Source organism: Onychomys torridus, chromosome 16, assembly GCF_903995425.1.
Source record: "Onychomys torridus chromosome 16, mOncTor1.1, whole genome shotgun sequence".
NCBI lineage: Eukaryota > Metazoa > Chordata > Mammalia > Rodentia > Cricetidae > Onychomys > Onychomys torridus.
In genome coordinates, this window is record NC_050458.1 from 15,205,697 (window position 1) to 15,224,157 (window position 18,461).

Sequence of the window (18,461 nt, forward strand, 5' to 3'; positions counted from 1 at the left end):
ACACCCAAGAAATCACACCAACAGAAGATGGCAAGAAATAGTCCAACTTGGGACTAAAATCAATAAAATAGAAACAAAGAACAATAAAAAATAATCAGTTAAACAAAAACTTGGTACTTAGAGAAAATTAGGAAGATCAACAAATCCTTATCCAAATTAACTAAAAAGCAGAGAGGGAATATTCAACTTAACAAATTCAGAAATGAAAAGTGGGGCATGACAAGAGACACATAGAAATCCAGAGAATCATAATGACATACTTTAAAAACCCATATTCTACCAAACTGGAAAAAACTAAAAGAAGTGGATAATTTTCTCAGTATTTACCAGTTAGCATGTGAAATCAAATCGAATAAGTAATTTAAATAGACCTATAACACCTAGTGAAATATACACAGTGATTAAAAGTCTCCCAACCAAAAATCTCAAGGACCAAATAGTTTTAATGCAGAATCCCACCAGAGCTTAAAGGAAGTCCTGAAGGGATTAGTTATAAAGGGTCATACTTAAACATAATAAAGGTAAATTACAGCAAGCCCGTTGCCAACATAAACTTGAATGGAGAGAAATTCAAAACTATTCTACTAAAATCAGGAACAAGGTTGTGAACTCTCCCATCCTTACTCGATATCATACTTGATTTTGCTAGAACAAAAAGACAACTGTGGAGATCAATGGGATGTAAATTGGAAAGAAAGAAGTCAAAGCATCTGTTCTTATTTACAGATGGTGTGATAGTGTACATAAGGGACTCTAAAAAATCCACCAGGGTACTTCTATAGCCGATTAACACTTTCAACAAAGTAACTGGACACAAAGTTAACTTACAAAAATCAATAGCCCTCTTATATATAAATGGCAAACAGATTGAGAGAGAAATCAGAGAAACAGCACCTTTCACCAGAGCCTCACATAACATAAAATATATTGGGGTAATTCTAACCAATCAAGTAAAGGACTTGCATGATAAAACCATGAAAAATCTTTGAAGAAAAAAATTGAAGAATATATCCAAAGATGGAAATAACTCTCATGCTAAGGTAATCTACAGATTTATTGCATTGAATTTTGATGAAACACCATGAACATTCCAACACAATTCTTCACAGCTACTAAACAGACAAATCTCACCTTTATATGGGAACACACAAAAAAGAACAATCCTGGACAATAAAACAACTACAGGAGGTCTCATCATTCCTCATCTCAAGCAATAGTACAAAGCTATACTTTGTAATACTTTAGTAATAAAAAAAACTGCATGGCATTGGCATAAAAGCAGACATGCTGATCAAAGGAGTCAAATTGAAGACTCAGCATAAATCCACACACCTGTGGATACCTGATGTTGAACAAAGAAACCAGAAATAGACAATAGAAAGAAGATAGCATCTTCAAAAACAGTGCTGGTCAACCTGTATGGCTACAGGTAGAATAATGCATGTAGAATCATATCTATCATCATGCATAAGACTTAACTTCAAATGGATCAACAATCTCAGCATAAATGCAGGTACACTGAACCTGGTGGAAGAATATGTGTGAAATATCCCAAACTTCTTGAAACAGGACAAGACTTTCTGAACAGAACACTGATAGCACAGGCACTAAGATCCAACAATTAATAAATTAGTACCTCATGAAACTATAAAGTTTCTGTAAGGCAAAGGACACTGTAAATTGGACAAAGTGTCAGTCTACAGAATGGGAAAAGATATGTATCAACACCACAGGCAGAAGAGAACTAATATCCAAAATACATAAAGAACACAATAAACTTGATTTCCAAAACCCAAATAACCCAATTGAAAATGGGGAACAGATCAAACAAAGAATTCTCAATATAGGAGTTCCAGATGCCTGAGAAACATAGAAGCAATGTTCAATGTCATTAGCCATCAGGGAAATGCAAATCAAACTACTTTGTGATTCCACTTTATATCTGTCAGAATTACAAACATAATGGCAAGTTACATCCCATTCTGGTGAGGAAATGGAGCAAGGGGAACACTCTTTCATTGTAGGTGGGGGTGCAAACTTGTAAAATTGCTATGGGGAATTAGCACTACACTTCATCAGAAAGATGGGAATTGATCTACCTCAAGACCTGTCTATATCAAACTTTGGTATATACCCAAAGGATACTTTATCCCACAATGGGGACACTTGCTCAACCATGTTCATTTCTGTTCTTTTCATAATAGCCAGAAGTATAAACAACCTAGATGTCCCTCAACGAAAGAATTGGTAAAGAAAATGTGGTATATTTTAACAATGGACTCTTATTCAGCTGTTAAGAAACATAACATCATGAAATTTGTAGGAAAATGGATATAATTTGAAAAAAAAACATACTAAATGAGTTAATGTAGACCCAGAAACATAAATATGATATGATTTCCCTTATATCTGGATGTCATTAAGTAGATGATAACTAATTTGCAATTTGTATACCCAGAGAGGTTAGGCATAAAGTTTAGGAACTAACGGGGAGCACAGGGCTCTCCCTGGGAAAGGGAAACAGAATGGTTTCTATGAGTGGACTGGAACAGGGGTAGAAGATAATGGGAGGAACAGATGGGAAGAGGAAGGGGATAGGGATTTGAAGGAGGGAATGAGGAACAAGATAGCTAAAACTGAAGGGCATTTGAGGGATGATATCTAAACCTAGTGCTGTGGAAATTTCCTATAATATATGAAGGAGATCCTAATGAAGTTTCCAAATAATGTGGGATATATATCTCATACTGGTCATCTCTTGTCACCAATGAATCTTACAATGACAGTACTGGATCTTATTGGCCCAAAGGGTACCATGGAAATCCCCAAACCACCCATACTGTTGTCAAGATAATACATTACTTTCTACACACTGACAGCAAGGCCCCATTACTGAAAACAATTTATTGAACAGTAGGCTCATGCCTATATACACCCCACATTCTAGTGTCTATGACATGGAAAGGTACTTTGAAGGTTACCAGAAGAGAAAATTAAACAGCAATCTAACTATATAACCTTTGACCTACAATCTGTCCTGCTTGCAAAATATGCTAGGGTAATAATGGCAAAAACTTTATGGAAGATAACAACTGACATCTTATTTGACTTAAGGTCCACTCCATAAGTCTAGGTAGCACCTAGAGTAAAACCAAATATTATTGATCTAAAAAGAAAAAAACATTAAATGACTCCTGATGATATGCTGCTACTACACTCATAGATCAGCAACTTATACAACCATTATCAGAGAGTTTTCCTCCTGATAACAGATGGGAATAAGTACAGGGTACCACAGCCAGATATTATGCAGAGGGAGACCTTGGAACACACAGCTCTAAATGAGATGTCTCCTTCAAATCTCTCCCTTAAGAGCTCAGGGAACCCAAAAGAGGAAGCAGAAAAAGTTGGGAAGACTGAGGGTTCAGAGGACTCCAAGAAAACAGTGCCCTCTAAATCAACCGAGCAAATCTCATATGAAATCACAGAGACTGAAGCAGCAAGCACAGGCCTAAAGGTGTCTGTACCAGGTCTTCTGCATGTATACTATAACATTCAGTTAGTACCTTTACAGGACTCCTGAATGAGTAATCAAGTGGTTTCTGATTCTGGTGCCTCCTCCTGTGACTCATTTCTCTATTGGCTTTTCTTGACCAGTGTTGTAATGATAGTTTTTCTATTATCTTATTATATTTTATTTTGTTATGTTTTAAAAAAAAAAATAAATCATGAAACAGAATGAAGCTCCTCTTAAATAATTAAGTATTTGTCATTAATAATTGTTCTAACAAAATAACAGAAAAATACTTAAGGGTCACTTGATTAACTCAGAACAACATAAACAGGTTGCATTGTTGATAACTACAGAAATCATTAAAAATGTCCTGCTTACTCTTGTGTGAAATATCAGAAGATATAGAAGGAAACTTATACCACCCTCAAGCTATTCAGAAAATTGGTCCTAAGGAAAAATTTGTTTGTGGGAGATCAAGTACCTGTTTGAAATTGAAAACTTTGGAAATCATTGATTTCCTTCCCTGAAAATATAAAAATGATAGACATGCAATACAAATTTTTTAATTATAAAATTAAATAATCTTATTTTTTCTATGAAAGGTGTTAATGAGTTTTAATAGCAATTCATTTGGAAATCCATGCAGTATAATAGATTGGGAAATAAACTTGCTAAATTTTTTCAACATTTATCCTGCAATGACTCAGTAAAGTTAGTTAACATTAATATCTATAATTAATTTTGTAAACCACAAGTCTCATCCATTCAGATTGGATGATCATCACAGATTCTTCTGGGAAAATGGGGAAGAAGTAATTGAGAGAGTATGTGCTGAAGAAAAATTACAATCATTAGAAATTTTTGGATGCTCTGGGTTATTACAAATATGTTACAGAGAAGGGCTCTAATTTAGCAGGATTTAATTAAAAATCTTTTGTAAAACTTGCAGGAATTTTAATGTACAGTAACTACAGATTTATCATCTGTAAAGGAGGTGATCATGGTACTAAGCGATCACTTTTAATTATCTAAATAGAGATATTCTTACATGACTAGAATTCTGGGTGAAATGGGTACTTCATAAATACTATCTGTGCTGGAATTGTTGTTATAATGCAAAATAGATGGTTTCCTCAATTACCCTCTAGTGACTACAAAGTTTGTGTACATATTGGTGGACACAACCACTTTCCTGGTGCTCTTTCCTTAATGATGGGCACATGAACGGGAAGAGGCCACTTCATTATCATTTGCAGCTGCTTACCACTTCACAAAAGTTCAGACATACCCACTGACTTACACAGAGCTAGAGAGCAAATTCTAAACTCTTCAGTATCACGTTTCAAACACTTCAAAAATTAAAACATTAATAACGTTATAGTTGCCAGTGATATGTCTTCTTTCTTAAATCTATACAAGCTAATATGGCCTTATAAATGATACATGACCATTTCTTCTGACCCAAAAAAGTGCCTCATATGCAATCCTTGAAATTCGTAAAGGCTGAGGAAGTAATTGGTGAGAAAAACAAAATAATACTATTAAAGATATTTAATTTAAATGAAGTAGAGGAACAGAATAGTCTAAAGATGTAGGTTATTGTAAAATTTACATGTATCTGTGCAACTTGTTGGATGCTATTTGAAGAAAAATGTTAGATACTTGCAAAGGGCAAGATTAAAGGAAAGGAATATTTGTTGGGAGATTGCTCAGGTGTTAGAGTGCATGCCACCATGACCTGAGCAACACAATACCAGCATTATTATTGATATATAGTAATTCCTAAATGCAATAATGTTCTAGATATGAAGTTACAATGATACCCACCTTATCTATGTTATAAATTTTTGGTACAGAAGACATCTAGAAACTGTAGTCCTTTCAAAAGGAAACATGGGGAATACAATCACAAAATTTTAGGAAGGCTAAATTATAATATGCAAATAATACTGTATTAATAAATGAAAAGCTACAAATTAAAGATAAGTAAAACTTAAATAAATATGAATTATCTAATAATAATATTAATATAATTAAATAAATAACTTTATGCCTTTAAACTGTAATAAGTGATTACCTCTTTAAATATGAAAATACTTTAAAATATAACTTATTTTTTACAAAAACTAAGGTTTTTTTGAATGATAAAATATAAAAGAAAATAGGAGCACATAAATGCAAGAGCATTATCTTTTAATTGTATTTTTAGATGATTAATTTCTAGGTCAGATTCTAAACAAACAGACTAATAAAACATTCACTTTTTTAAATATGAAAAAGTGGGGCAGAACTAAATTTAGACATCTGGTATGTACACCATTTGACTTGGCCCATGACATTAGACATATGTGTTTAGATTTATATTGTTCCCTAAATATGGTCCTGAATTATCTTCTCGGTATTATGATGTGGTACTGCCTTGGGAAGCTCATTCCCTAAGCTTATATTACTGATATGATTGAGGATGAACAATATGAAATTACGCTGTAATTGCTTTATGATGTGTTGCAGAGATATTACTCATATTGCTTTCTTTTAGTTAGTTAGAGAAAATATAACCTAATTATATTTTATAGATGTGTTTATACTGTCAAGTGAGTGAGCACTTAATTTAACATTGACTCCAAGGAAATAAGGATTCAGAACTTGACATTCACATATTAAACTTGTTTATGATTTCATCTAATTCTTGTGTTATTTTCCTTCATTATAGTTTGCCTCATGTGCATTTATGTTGTTTTTTACATGTAATGCATTTTCAACTGTTTCAGCTACTTTTTAAATTAGCTACAAATTTAATATAAGTATGTACTAAGTGGCCTTTTTAAAAGTTGATTACTTTGGCAACTATCGTTCATAAAAAGAACGGAAAATGAAGACATAATTGCTCTAGTCATAGATATTAATTTATGTAGAAAAAATAGAAAAATAAACAAAAACCATAAAAGCTAATTTCACTCCAATGAACCTTCAGAATTTAAAGTATTTAATAACCCCACAGTTAAAAGAATATTATTCACTTTTTTTGAGTCAGATGCAGGATTGGTGAAGCTTAGGAAATGTGAGAAGATGATTGAGTTTGACTTGCTTGATAGCTATCATGATGATGTAAATGACCTTTGATACTTGTAAAACTTGCCTAGTGACCTTGTATCTTTGCAATTTATCTGGCTTTCTTTGGGGAGATAATAAAACCCTGTATCGAAAAAATTCATGCTCCTAACTTGGCTCATGAAATGATATGCAGAAAATGTTCTTTTCTTCTTCATTGCTACCAAATACTTGTATTCCTACTCCAGGACATGTTAAAGGGTCATTGGAGGGGGATTAAAATAATGTAGGAAAGAACAAAGTGGTGTAAGGGGTTAAGAGGAATAATGGAAGAGGAAAAGTGAAATGGTGAAGAGTATGGGATAGGTGGACAAGGTAGGGATAGGGATACAGAGAGAATTAACAAACAACCATGTCATATAGAAACCTGCTGTAGAAGTTTCTAAAATATATTCATATATAAAACATGAATATATGTATATATGTAAAATCACATACATACACACATATGTGTATATATGTATGTATACGTATACGGGTGTGTGTGTGTGTGTGTGTGTGTGTGTGTGTGTGTGTGTGTGTGTACATGCGTGTGCTCATTATAGCCCAAGTAATCCTTTAATTTTTGTACATACTTTTGCCCCAGGTCCCAGAACAGAAACGCACAATGGCAAGTACTTCTTCATTTCTTAAAGAAAAATTCTACCTGTCACAAATTTTAAAACGTAAAGTTACAATGAAGACAAACCGCGCCTCAGGAACTGCCTATAAAATGTATTTACATATTTAAGTTAGGAACTTATTTTTATGCTTAGGCATTAAAAATAAATGAATGAAATATGATGTAATTATTTTTATGTTTTCCTCAATAAAATATTCTGTAGTAACCTCCATTTTAAATAATAATTCAGATTTCACCAGCCATATATATGTAGCCACTTTCATGGTTTTAAATATTACATCTCATTGTGTATATGTATGTACAGGTATTTGCATGTTACATATTGAATAAATGACATTTTTATTTTCTAGTGCTTTTTTGATGCTTTCCAGTGATTGGACATAGAACCAAATAAATGCAATATATCACATCCCATGAATTAAATTACTATTTTCACAGCAAGATGTTTGCTGTAATTTACATATCGAATATCTACCTAAAAATTTGCTCCTATTACTCCTTCTCCAGTTATCATGTCTCATGACTAATACCAATTCTATATTGTGGTCTTATATTTTTGTCTAAAATTGCTTAAGATTTTGGGCAGGAAAATAGTTCGTGCAACAACGCAGTCTGCTTTTGTTTCTCAATTAGTTATTGGGGTGAAAGATATTCCTATATCTAAATAAAACATGGAAAGCCTTTCCACTCATAACTGTCACCTGAAATGTACTTCACTCTGTCAGTGTGCGTCTTCCTGATAAGCCTTTTGCATGTCTGTGCTGTCAAATACTTAGTGAGAGTCACATTGTACCAACTGACTGTGTCATAACTGCATTACTAATATCACACCTTTTCCAGCAGGATACATCTATCAGATAAAAACCTTCTCCATCCATACTGGATGTGTTCACGCCATATGCCTGATTACTGCTTTTGCTCAATATCTTAGACATACGCTTGGCACAATAACCTTTTAAAATTATTTAGTTAATACAAAATGAATAAATTCCCAATACAAACTAAAACTTGTACCTATGGCTCATTAATTATGTATAAATGCACTGATACCTCTAAAACATATTTTAAAATGTGATAACAAAGGGCAAGGTTCAGATGACACACTATAATTCATTAGTAAATTTTGTAGTGATTTTTGGAGTATATGAATCTAAATGCTTTTCTGGATACAGATTACCAGTTTGAGAACTTTCAATCTAAGAGTTTATACTCATATTAATATTATATATATATATATATATATATATATATATATATATATATATATATATATATGGTTTTAAATATTACAACTCATCATGTATGTGTATGTGTGGGTATTTGCATGTTACATATTGAATAAATGACATTTTTATTTTCTAGTGCTTTTTTTAGATGCTTTCCAGCAATTAGACATAGAGTCAAATAAATGCAATAAATCACATCCCATGAACTAGATTCTATATTTTGGTCTTATATTTTTGTCTAGGATTGCTTAAGATTTCTGGCAGGAAAATATATATGTCTATATTCTCCATTGCCGAAATCGCTCTTAATTTGTACATGTTGGGTGCACTGGGTTGAGAAGGTAAGCTGCATGAAAGCTCACTGTGAACAAATGTCACAGAAGTGTCTGTCAAAGGAAGGGGGTACAGAAAATTTAAGTGCTCCAGGTGTGAGCACAAGCATTAAATTTGAGTTTCTACAGGGTTTTGCTTAGGAAGTACTTAGATGCCTTTTTCAAATGCTAGCAGATGCTGCTGATAAAGTAGCTCCTGCCTTTCAACATTATAACCCTTGCTCAGTGCCCTCTAGGTTGATATGACATTTGTTTCTTTCTTAATTAAACTATCATTGCTAGGAAGCAGCAAAGAACTTTCAAAGTAAAGGTTTCACCATGGAATGACTCTGTGTAAATGCTATGGGAAGCAATAAGCGGATCTCTACAGAATTATCAGCCCCCTGCACAGTTATAAATTAAAGAATCAGTATGCTATCGAGTGACAAAGAGCAGAAGAGGAGGCATAGACTAAGCCATGTTCTATATTCCCTTTTGAACAAAATCACAGTGATGCACACTAAAAACACACTAGTCTCCTATTCTTTAAGGTTTAATAAAAGTGTTGGTTAGTGGGAGATAAAGTTGAGCATGGAAAATTAGATCATGTGCTCTATGAAGTATGACATAGAGACTATGCTTAGCCAGTGAATATTAGTAACACATGAGAACTACTTTTGGGGCTGGAAAGGAAAATTTGTGCTTTCTACATGAATTATTGCCTCACTTAGAATGCTCTTACTCTGTATAGTTATATTTTTAGTAGTCCTCTGCGAATCCTTCTCTTTAATTTCTGTCCCTAGATGAACTTCCATCCTCTCAACTGAGAGACACTAATGCCTCCTTCATCAAGGTGCCCAACCATTCTACAGATACTACCATTAAATCAATTAGCACACATTATTGTAATTGCTTGATTATATTACAGTCTGCCCCATTGGACCACAGGCTCTTAAAGTCAGGAGTTGTTTCTTAATCAATCTTTGGTTCCTTAGCATATAAAATACTGCCTTTCCCAGGGTAAGATTTTAATGAATACATTTGAATGAGTAAATGTGTTTATTAGTTTTAGTAGTTGGGAAAAGAAAAGGTGAGCTTGGCAGACTGAAGTTAAGCAGGAAACATTTCCAAACAGAGGGTGCCACTTTTTAATAAATTAGGACCCACAGAGGTTATGGTCAAAGTCAAAGTAAATATGCCTGCAGGACTTTGAGAAGCAGGAGAAAAGATGTGGGGTGTGTACTCAGGCAAAAAAATTTAACCTTGGAATAGAAAGCTAATCTAAACAATAGGAGGGAAGTATTGGCTCTAGTGTAAGCCAGGGTGGATACAGAGACTTTCCTGGAACTTGATTTGTAGACCAAGCTGACCTCGAACTCACAGAGATCTGCCTGCCTCTGCCTCCCGAGTGCTGGGATTAAAGGCATGTGCCAACACGTCGCTTCTTTTAAGGGGTAGATACAGTAAGAGTTGCAAAGAGAGGCGGGTGATTGAGCTAGATGCACTTATTTTAGTGATTACATGAAACTGTAATGTGATTCAGGGTGTAATCACACTTGCTTGCCTAATAAGGTCCTGGAACAGACCTCAGTAACTTATGAAACCATTTAACATTAACTCAATTGTGGCATTCATATTTCTGCCTGTATCTTTCTCATTCCATACTAAAGCAGCAGTTTCCAAGTTCACAAACTATCTTTGTCTCTTAAAGAATCTCATCAATAGGTGGAAAATGAGTATTTAGACCAGAGAAACACCTTTTAACTCCAAAATTCTATTATCTGAATTGAAATGGGCAAAGAGTTTTGAATCAGAGATAAATATTAAATAGTATCGATGATGATCCTTTGTGAACACTTAAAATATTTCTTGTTTCTATTTCAAGCCCCCTTAAAACACTCAACTTTAAATGTTCAGAAAGTATTATAGTGAATAAGTCACGTGCTTCTCTAAAATACCCTATATGTGTTTTTAGAGATTCATATATGACTTTGTTTCTGCTTGCTATGAGGTAAATTATTATATGATAAGTGTAAATTAATTTTTTGAAGTTTCAAAGTATGATAATAGGACTTTGGAACAGAGAGGGTGTTTCAAGCCTGGCTTCCCTGCTAAAATCCCTTAAATCCTGGGACATTTCTCCATTGGCATTCTCATATGTCTGCACATCTTTTGAACACATTCCAACTGACCTTTGTGTCAGACTATCTTTACACAGACATCTGCTTATAAAACAGTCTAATGTCTTCCAGTAGAGCTGAGGACAAAATTTGCTTATAGCCTTGCAACAGAGAGATAATGGCTCCCCAGAGATCAAATAAGGGCATGCTGCTACACATGCACATGAACAATTCAGGTTCATACTGAGAAGACTCATTTCCTAGTATGTGAGCAGATGTCTCACACCTTTGTATCATTCTATAGAATTGGAAATTGGAGGTTGTAAACTGTAAATATTGTAAGATTTTGGTATTTTGAATCTTGGCTTTGTTGTTCATAAAAAAAAATGTCATTTATTTTTAACCTAAGAATAGCATTTCTTTCAGAGCCATTGTTAAGATTGAAAAATAAAACTTTTCAACTAAAATCTCAGACCTTGACAGTCCCTGATGCTTGATATTTAAGTAATCTTGACCATGTTTTTTTTTTTTTTTTTTTTCCTATCTGGAGTTTAATTTTCTATTTTTAGCTTAAAAGATACAGTGCTTGCAAATTCTTTGTTTGAAGTGTTTGGCATAAAACTGACAATAACAGTCATAACAATAGCAGAAGCATCATCAAGAGGCAGCAAAGAGTAATATTGGGAACCCCCAACAGAGTTCAATTTGCAAAGGATCTGGATATGTAGCATACACCACAATAAACAGCAGGTAGAGGCTGTCATATTTAGCATTGCTACAACTGTAGCAGTTTTTAAAAAGTCATTTCATTGACTAGAGGGACAGACGAACTCAAATTGTTCATGTGATTTGCTGGTGACCCATCATATATTGATTGACACAGCTGGCAGAAGAAGTTAGCTGTGTATGGGTTACAAACACAAATATTTAGAAGGCGCTTTGATGGTCACAGCATGTCCATTTGCTGAAGCAATAGTAGTGACTTCCCTATTTGGGTCCATGAACTCCCTACTATGGGCTTTTTATAAGATTTTCAGTACCAGTTGTGAAATTTCCCATTGTCTCAGAATACAAAATCCAGTCAGAAAATTATTAGGTATATCCCCCAAATAATCATGCCCCTATTGTGACGATCTGTACATTTTTGCCTGGTGTGCAAATTGTGCAGTTGCTATGGTTGTATTTAGCTACTGTGAGTAAGTACTGTTGAGGGTAGAGCTCTAAACAGGGCATTTACAGCATGCACTCAAAGGGAACACCATAGGGAGGATCGCAAGCATCTAAACGCAGGAGGATGGGGAAGAGCACCATGAAACACTCTCCTTGGCAGGATAGAGCTGTTTAACTCACAAACTCATGGTGGTGGTAGCTGACTGCAGAAGGTCCAGCCTGCTAACACTTTCTACCAGGTGGGAGAGGACTTCACCAGACCTTGTTTGCTCCTGAGAAGCTACTGGCAGTTAATGGTTGGTATGGGGGGCAGTTTTATACTTACTGGTTAAGTTTCCCACATTCTGGTAAATAAATCCCCCTACTTAATTAATGGTAATGAAACTTGGTAGGCTTCATATATACTCACAAACACCCTAAACTAGAAGGAGGCATGTTTGGGAACAACAAAGCATTCTGTGAAGGGGAGAGAAAACGTAAAGGAGTGGGATTGGGTTGGATAATATATTGATATACATATATTAAATTATAAGAATATATAAAAATGTGAGAAGCTGTCTGTGGTTGGTTCCACTGGTTGTTATGCTATTCATCGGCAGCCACTTGCTTAATAAAAAATGTTTTATATGTGCAGTTGCAGATTTCTAGCTTCTATTCAGTGAGGAATTAGAGAAACGCATCTCAATAGATTGATAAACTACATCATAATAAGAAAGAAAGCCCTGACGAAACAATGTTGATGTCCAGAAGTTCTGTGCATAGCTAATGGTTAATGCAGCTACTTTCCACACATTAAACATTGAACCATTATGCATGCTAAATATAATTATATTTCCATCGTAAAGTACATAATTTTTATAGCATCAGTGTTAAACTATAAAGTAGTGTTTTCACAATAATCTTATGCCAAATTATGGGAAGAATTTGAAAAGATTCAGAGATATAGTCAGTATTTCTAAATTAAAACGAGATAATGATCATGATTGCTTTTTAAAGCAACTCTAATTTTTAATTAATATAAGCTCTGTATGGTTTTCTAATGCAAATTTGAAAAAAAATGTATGCCTGCATTCTATTGTAAATGTACAAGTACATTTATAAATACAAGTACCTTAGTCTACATTAAAAATACTTTTGTCATAGCAAGTATTAAGTATGTTTGTATATTTGATATTCAGTACTTGATATAAATAGATGATGGATGGTAGAGAAAGGTAGATAGTGTAAATGGGTAATATGTAGATGCTTAATATTCTCTTACTATTAACATGATTCATTATATTGAACAAATTTTCAATATACCATATATATATATATATATATATATATATATATATATGTGTGTGTGTGTGTGTGTGTGTGTGTGTGTGTGTGTGTGTTCATTTATTTTTACCTCTGCAGATGGGAACAGGGAAATCCCAGGAAGCTGTATTAACTGAATTGGCGATGCAGGTAAGCTGAGGATGGCCATCAAGAATATAACCAGTTACACAGCTGTAGCGGATCTTGTCCCCAACATCAAACCTTGTGCCATACAGTACACCTTTGGGTGGAACTCCTGGGTTTCCACAGGAGCTACTCTGCAATTCTGTAACACAGAAAGGAAAAAAGAGAATTTAGAGTTATTTAAATGTACTTTAATGTTTTATGATTATAAAATTACATTAAAATGTGATTATCATTTTTCCATGGAGAAAAGTCAGACAAAAAACTTGACATTTTCTCTTTTAGTACAGGGAAGATTAACTGTGGGAATGTGACTAGATTCTCCCGCATCAGAAATGGCATTATTTTTGCTACTAATTTTTAGTTGTCTTACATTATTTAGTCCTCATAGCAAGCTTTAAAATTTCTATCATATATTACAGAATTCTAAAACTGAGATTGACATAATTTATATGGTATCTTCAAAGTAACATTTTAATGACAGAGCAGGTGTTTGCTTCTATTTCTGCTAAACCATGAACCTTTACCTAGAAAACATGCACATTTTGAGCAAAGATCTTTTTTATTTAAATGATAAAAAATATTCTATGTAGAAAATGAACATATTTTTAATGCAAGGAATTTGATTACTATTCAGCTCATTTATTTGCTTTAGCCTGGATATTTAATAATAATGATAGTAATTAATGCAAGGACCTCTGACATTTTTAATGGATCAGTACAAAATCCCTGAGGTATAAAGGACATAAATACAGAAAAAAATCAATTTTATATATATATGTATATATATATATATGCATGTGTGTATAAACCTATTAAACTTACTATTGTCATATTAAATTTGTATGTAAATGCTAATCAATTAAACTACTAATAACTAATGAATGAAAAGTTAGTATTTCAATTTGAGTAGTTTAGTAACTGGTGCTATACGAATCTTCATTTCCCAGTAGGTACAATTTTACTATAGTTCAGAGGCAGATAATATTAGGTGAGATAATTAAAAGTGTACAGAATTATTATACTTGTAAAATTTCAAAAAAATGATAATAAAAGTGACTCGTGTGCCCATTTTATTCTGTTATTGATTTTACATGAATCATTAGAAAGTTCCTGGCAAAACCATTATGTCAAATGGTTTTACTATAAACTGCAATAACCTTGAAATTATCAAAATGCAAAATCATGTATAATAATGGAAAGCTGAAACTTCACAAAAACGTAATTATGTGGAGACGTGGGTTCATAATTCTCGATAACTTGCTTCTAGTATTTTGATGATTTTTCTTCATGCTTTTGTTTTATTGTGTTGTATGCATGACACTCACTCCTCTGTGTGTGTGTGTGTGTCTTAGTGTGCACACTGTGCATGTGTATGTGTGCATTTATGAATGCCCCCTGGGTGTGCATGTTCATGAGTGTGCATTTATGAATGACGCTGGGTGTGCATGTACATAAATGTGCATTTATGAATGCCCCTGGGTGCTCATGTGGCAGCCCCAGCAGGTGGTAGCCAACATAGAATCGATTATCTTTCCCTACTGCCCTACTCTTATTGCTTTGGAACACCCTTTCACTCAACTAGAAGCTCATAATTTTGGCCAAGCTTCCTGGCCAGTCACTGAATTTATTGGCACAGGCAACCATGCCCCAGTTTTTACAAGGGATTCACACTTGAGCACTAAAGTCAGAAGAGCAAATGCTTTGGCTCACTGTGCCAGCTCCCAGGTTCTAGTTGTGTTTTCAAAGTTGTATTAATTTGCGGCTTTGCTAATGGAAAAACTCACTCATTAATTTGAAGTGTAAGGTCACTGTATTTGATTAATGAATGAAATAAGAATGGAGAACTCTGAACCAATGATTTTTTTTAGAGGTAAAATATTTACTCTCATTTTATAATAGTTATTTTAAGTTCCACAAATACGAATAATTGAAGACTTGGCTAATATTAACTAAATATCAATGGTTTGTGTAAATAGTAGGTCATCATAAGCTAATATTTGAAAAATATTTAAAATACCAGTGTTCAAAATTAATTATTCCTAAAATTTCAATTTATTCTCTCATATTTTATTTTGTTTACTATTGTTTAAAGACATAGTTTATGTGAGTACTCCCAGAAATATTTAAAACAGATTTGTCTGTGTATTTGGGGAATTAAAATTATTCACACTGGAAAGATGGCTCAGTGCTTAAAAATGTTTGCTACATAAGCATGAGGAATTGAGTTTGGGTCCTTGCACCCATGTTAATATCAAGGTGTAGCCACAGACTTCCATAGACTCAGGATTGGTTTTGTGCTAATGGAGATAATAAGGGAATCCATGGGTTACTGGCAACCAGTTCAGACAAAATTCAGATTAAGAGTGAGACGCAGTCTTAAGAGAATAGAGAAGAAAGCAATAGAGAGGAAGCTCAATGTGCATTTCTGAACGCACGCACACACACACACACACACACACACACATTTGTACACACACATCATACAACCCCAACTCAAATACATCTAACAGCAGTATATTTTTAAATGTTTCATTTTTTCTGGAATGTTCATATGAATGATACTTGATGGAATCAATGCTCAGGTTAATAAGATTTGATAAATGGAATAAGAACTCAATCCTTTGAGTAGAGTAATGACAAAGGAATACTTTTAATGAAACTACCACCTTTGACCTTATAATCAAAATGCTTCCTATCCCATATACACTCTAAAATTAATTAAGGTCAGGACTTCAATTATCATAACATTATATATCTGGGAGAAAAGAAGTTTCACACACTTTCACAGGAAATATTTTTGGAGGGAAAGATAAGGAAGTTCCTCATAGTATTTATGTTTAGTTTCAACTTCTGTTTAAATTAACAAATAAATATTACATTGACAAAGAACTTAAAGAAAAAATAGGACATATACTTCACATGAAGTGGATGAATAATAGAACAATTAGTCAATGTGTAGTTGTAGCCTGAGTTTCTTGTCTTAAAAGCTAGGGAATGCTCCAGGAATCAATGTAGATTGTTACCTAGGGGCATCATATATTACTCTACCATTGCTACTTAACCATTTTTCTGTGGTAGTGATCTGAGATAGTGACACAATATAGGCATGCTGCCGCCCCTTGTGAAATTTATTGCTATAATGATCAAACGTAATAAATCATCACAGAAAGTAAATCCTCTCATGATAACATGTGATAAAAATTGAGCAAATAACAGTAAGTGCATTTAGCAAAAAAGGAAGCATTAATGAAGAAGATTTATAGGAAGTTTTCATAATTAAGGTAGCCTTTACTGTGACCTGAAGTAAGATATAAATTGGGGTTCAAATGATTAAGAGGATTTTTAAATGGAATGTTCAAAACTGGGTGGCATAAAACTCAAAGCCATAAGCAAGTATATTTGAAAAATAAGTATAAGAATCAAACTACTACAAGAAGTCTTACATTTGGCATTATCATGATGATGGGGATAGTAGGTTTAAAAGGATTAGAGAGACAATATTCTGAAAGTGTTGCTCCTAGATAGAGTTTATGTTTGAAAATACAACTGACAAACACACACACACACACACCAAAAAGACACACGTGTATACACACGCACACACACACACACACACACACACACGCACATGCACACGCACGCACACACACACACACACACACACACACACCAAAAAGACACACATGTATACACACGCGCGCACACACACACACACACACACGCACACGCACACACATATCATACACAGAATATTAACAAGAACAACTGTTCAGCCCTAAACACATATAAATATGATCAATGTGTATGTGTGTGTGCATTGTGCAAAGAAGTCACATATATGACAGGGACACAAGATTTTTAGGGATGGAGGAAGAAGTAGAAATGATGTAAACACAATACTTATGTATTAAATACCCTAATACTAAAATAAAATAAACAACAACAATAATAATAATAATGACCTAATGGAGATACATACATATTAAAGCAATCTGGGATCTTAAAATTATTTTCCATTTTGGAGTAAATACAATGGATAGCTTTCAAAAGCAAGGTTTTCAGCAACTTCTCAAGCACCAAACCTGACCTTGAAAGTTGGAATGAACAAATGAAAGAAAGGGAAAGGACGCCCTGAGAACAAAATCGCATAATTATTCCGTCAAAGAGATGAAGCATGGTCCTGCTGAGATCAATTAACAGCACTTTAAAACATTGTAAAATTATATCTACTAAGGGAAGCAAAATTCAAGTTGCTTGTACTTCTTCCAGAAAATTAATCTCAGCGTTTTATTTCCCAGATGATTAAAAATCGTTTAGTAGAGTATAACATCAAACTCAGGTAAAGTGTTTTGTACCTAGTACCTCTCAGTCAGAGACTTAAAAAAAAGTACTTGACAAATAAATGTGTTTTCTAACTTTTTAACTGATACATGATGTTCTCTGTTACAGTTCTGAACCATTCACACAGGACATAAATGAAATCATTTATGAGAATGTTCTCAGAGACGTCAGGGCAAGCATTTTGTGAATCTTTTCAAACACTTACTGTGGCTATCCTGTCCCCTGGACTTTTCTTCCATTTCATATAACAGAATGAATCCATGTCTTTATACCTAGTTTCATCGCTATTATACAGTTTGGGGACTTGAGAACAAGGGCTCTGACTCATCTTTGTGAATCAAGCATTTAGAACACTGTGTTGTTGGCAAGCGAATAAGGATTGAGTTAGCTGAGTAATTTCATTCAATATGAAAATGCAAAAGATAATCATCACACAAAGTTTTTTTGGACAAATGCTTAAACAGAAAATAATTGAGCTGAACTAGTATGAAACAGAACAGCAGGCATATGTTGAACTAACTGTGTTACGATAAGCACTGAATAACATTTGCAAGGTGTGATTTGCCTTTCTTGAAACACCAAATTTCATTGTTAAGC

At 33.8% G+C, this 18,461-nt stretch overlaps 1 protein-coding gene across 3 annotated transcripts in view; it reads right to left on the reverse strand.

The window, feature by feature from the left end:
- Csmd3 (CUB and Sushi multiple domains 3) overlaps window positions 1-18,461 on the reverse strand; it is a 1,137,155-nt gene that overhangs the window by 874,967 nt on the left and 243,727 nt on the right. For all 3 annotated transcript variants that reach the window (XM_036207646.1, XM_036207645.1, XM_036207647.1), the window contains exon 4: window positions 13,468-13,662. In XM_036207646.1, coding sequence (XP_036063539.1) covers window positions 13,468-13,662 — 195 coding nt within the window. The remainder of the gene's footprint in view (window positions 1-13,467; window positions 13,663-18,461) is intronic.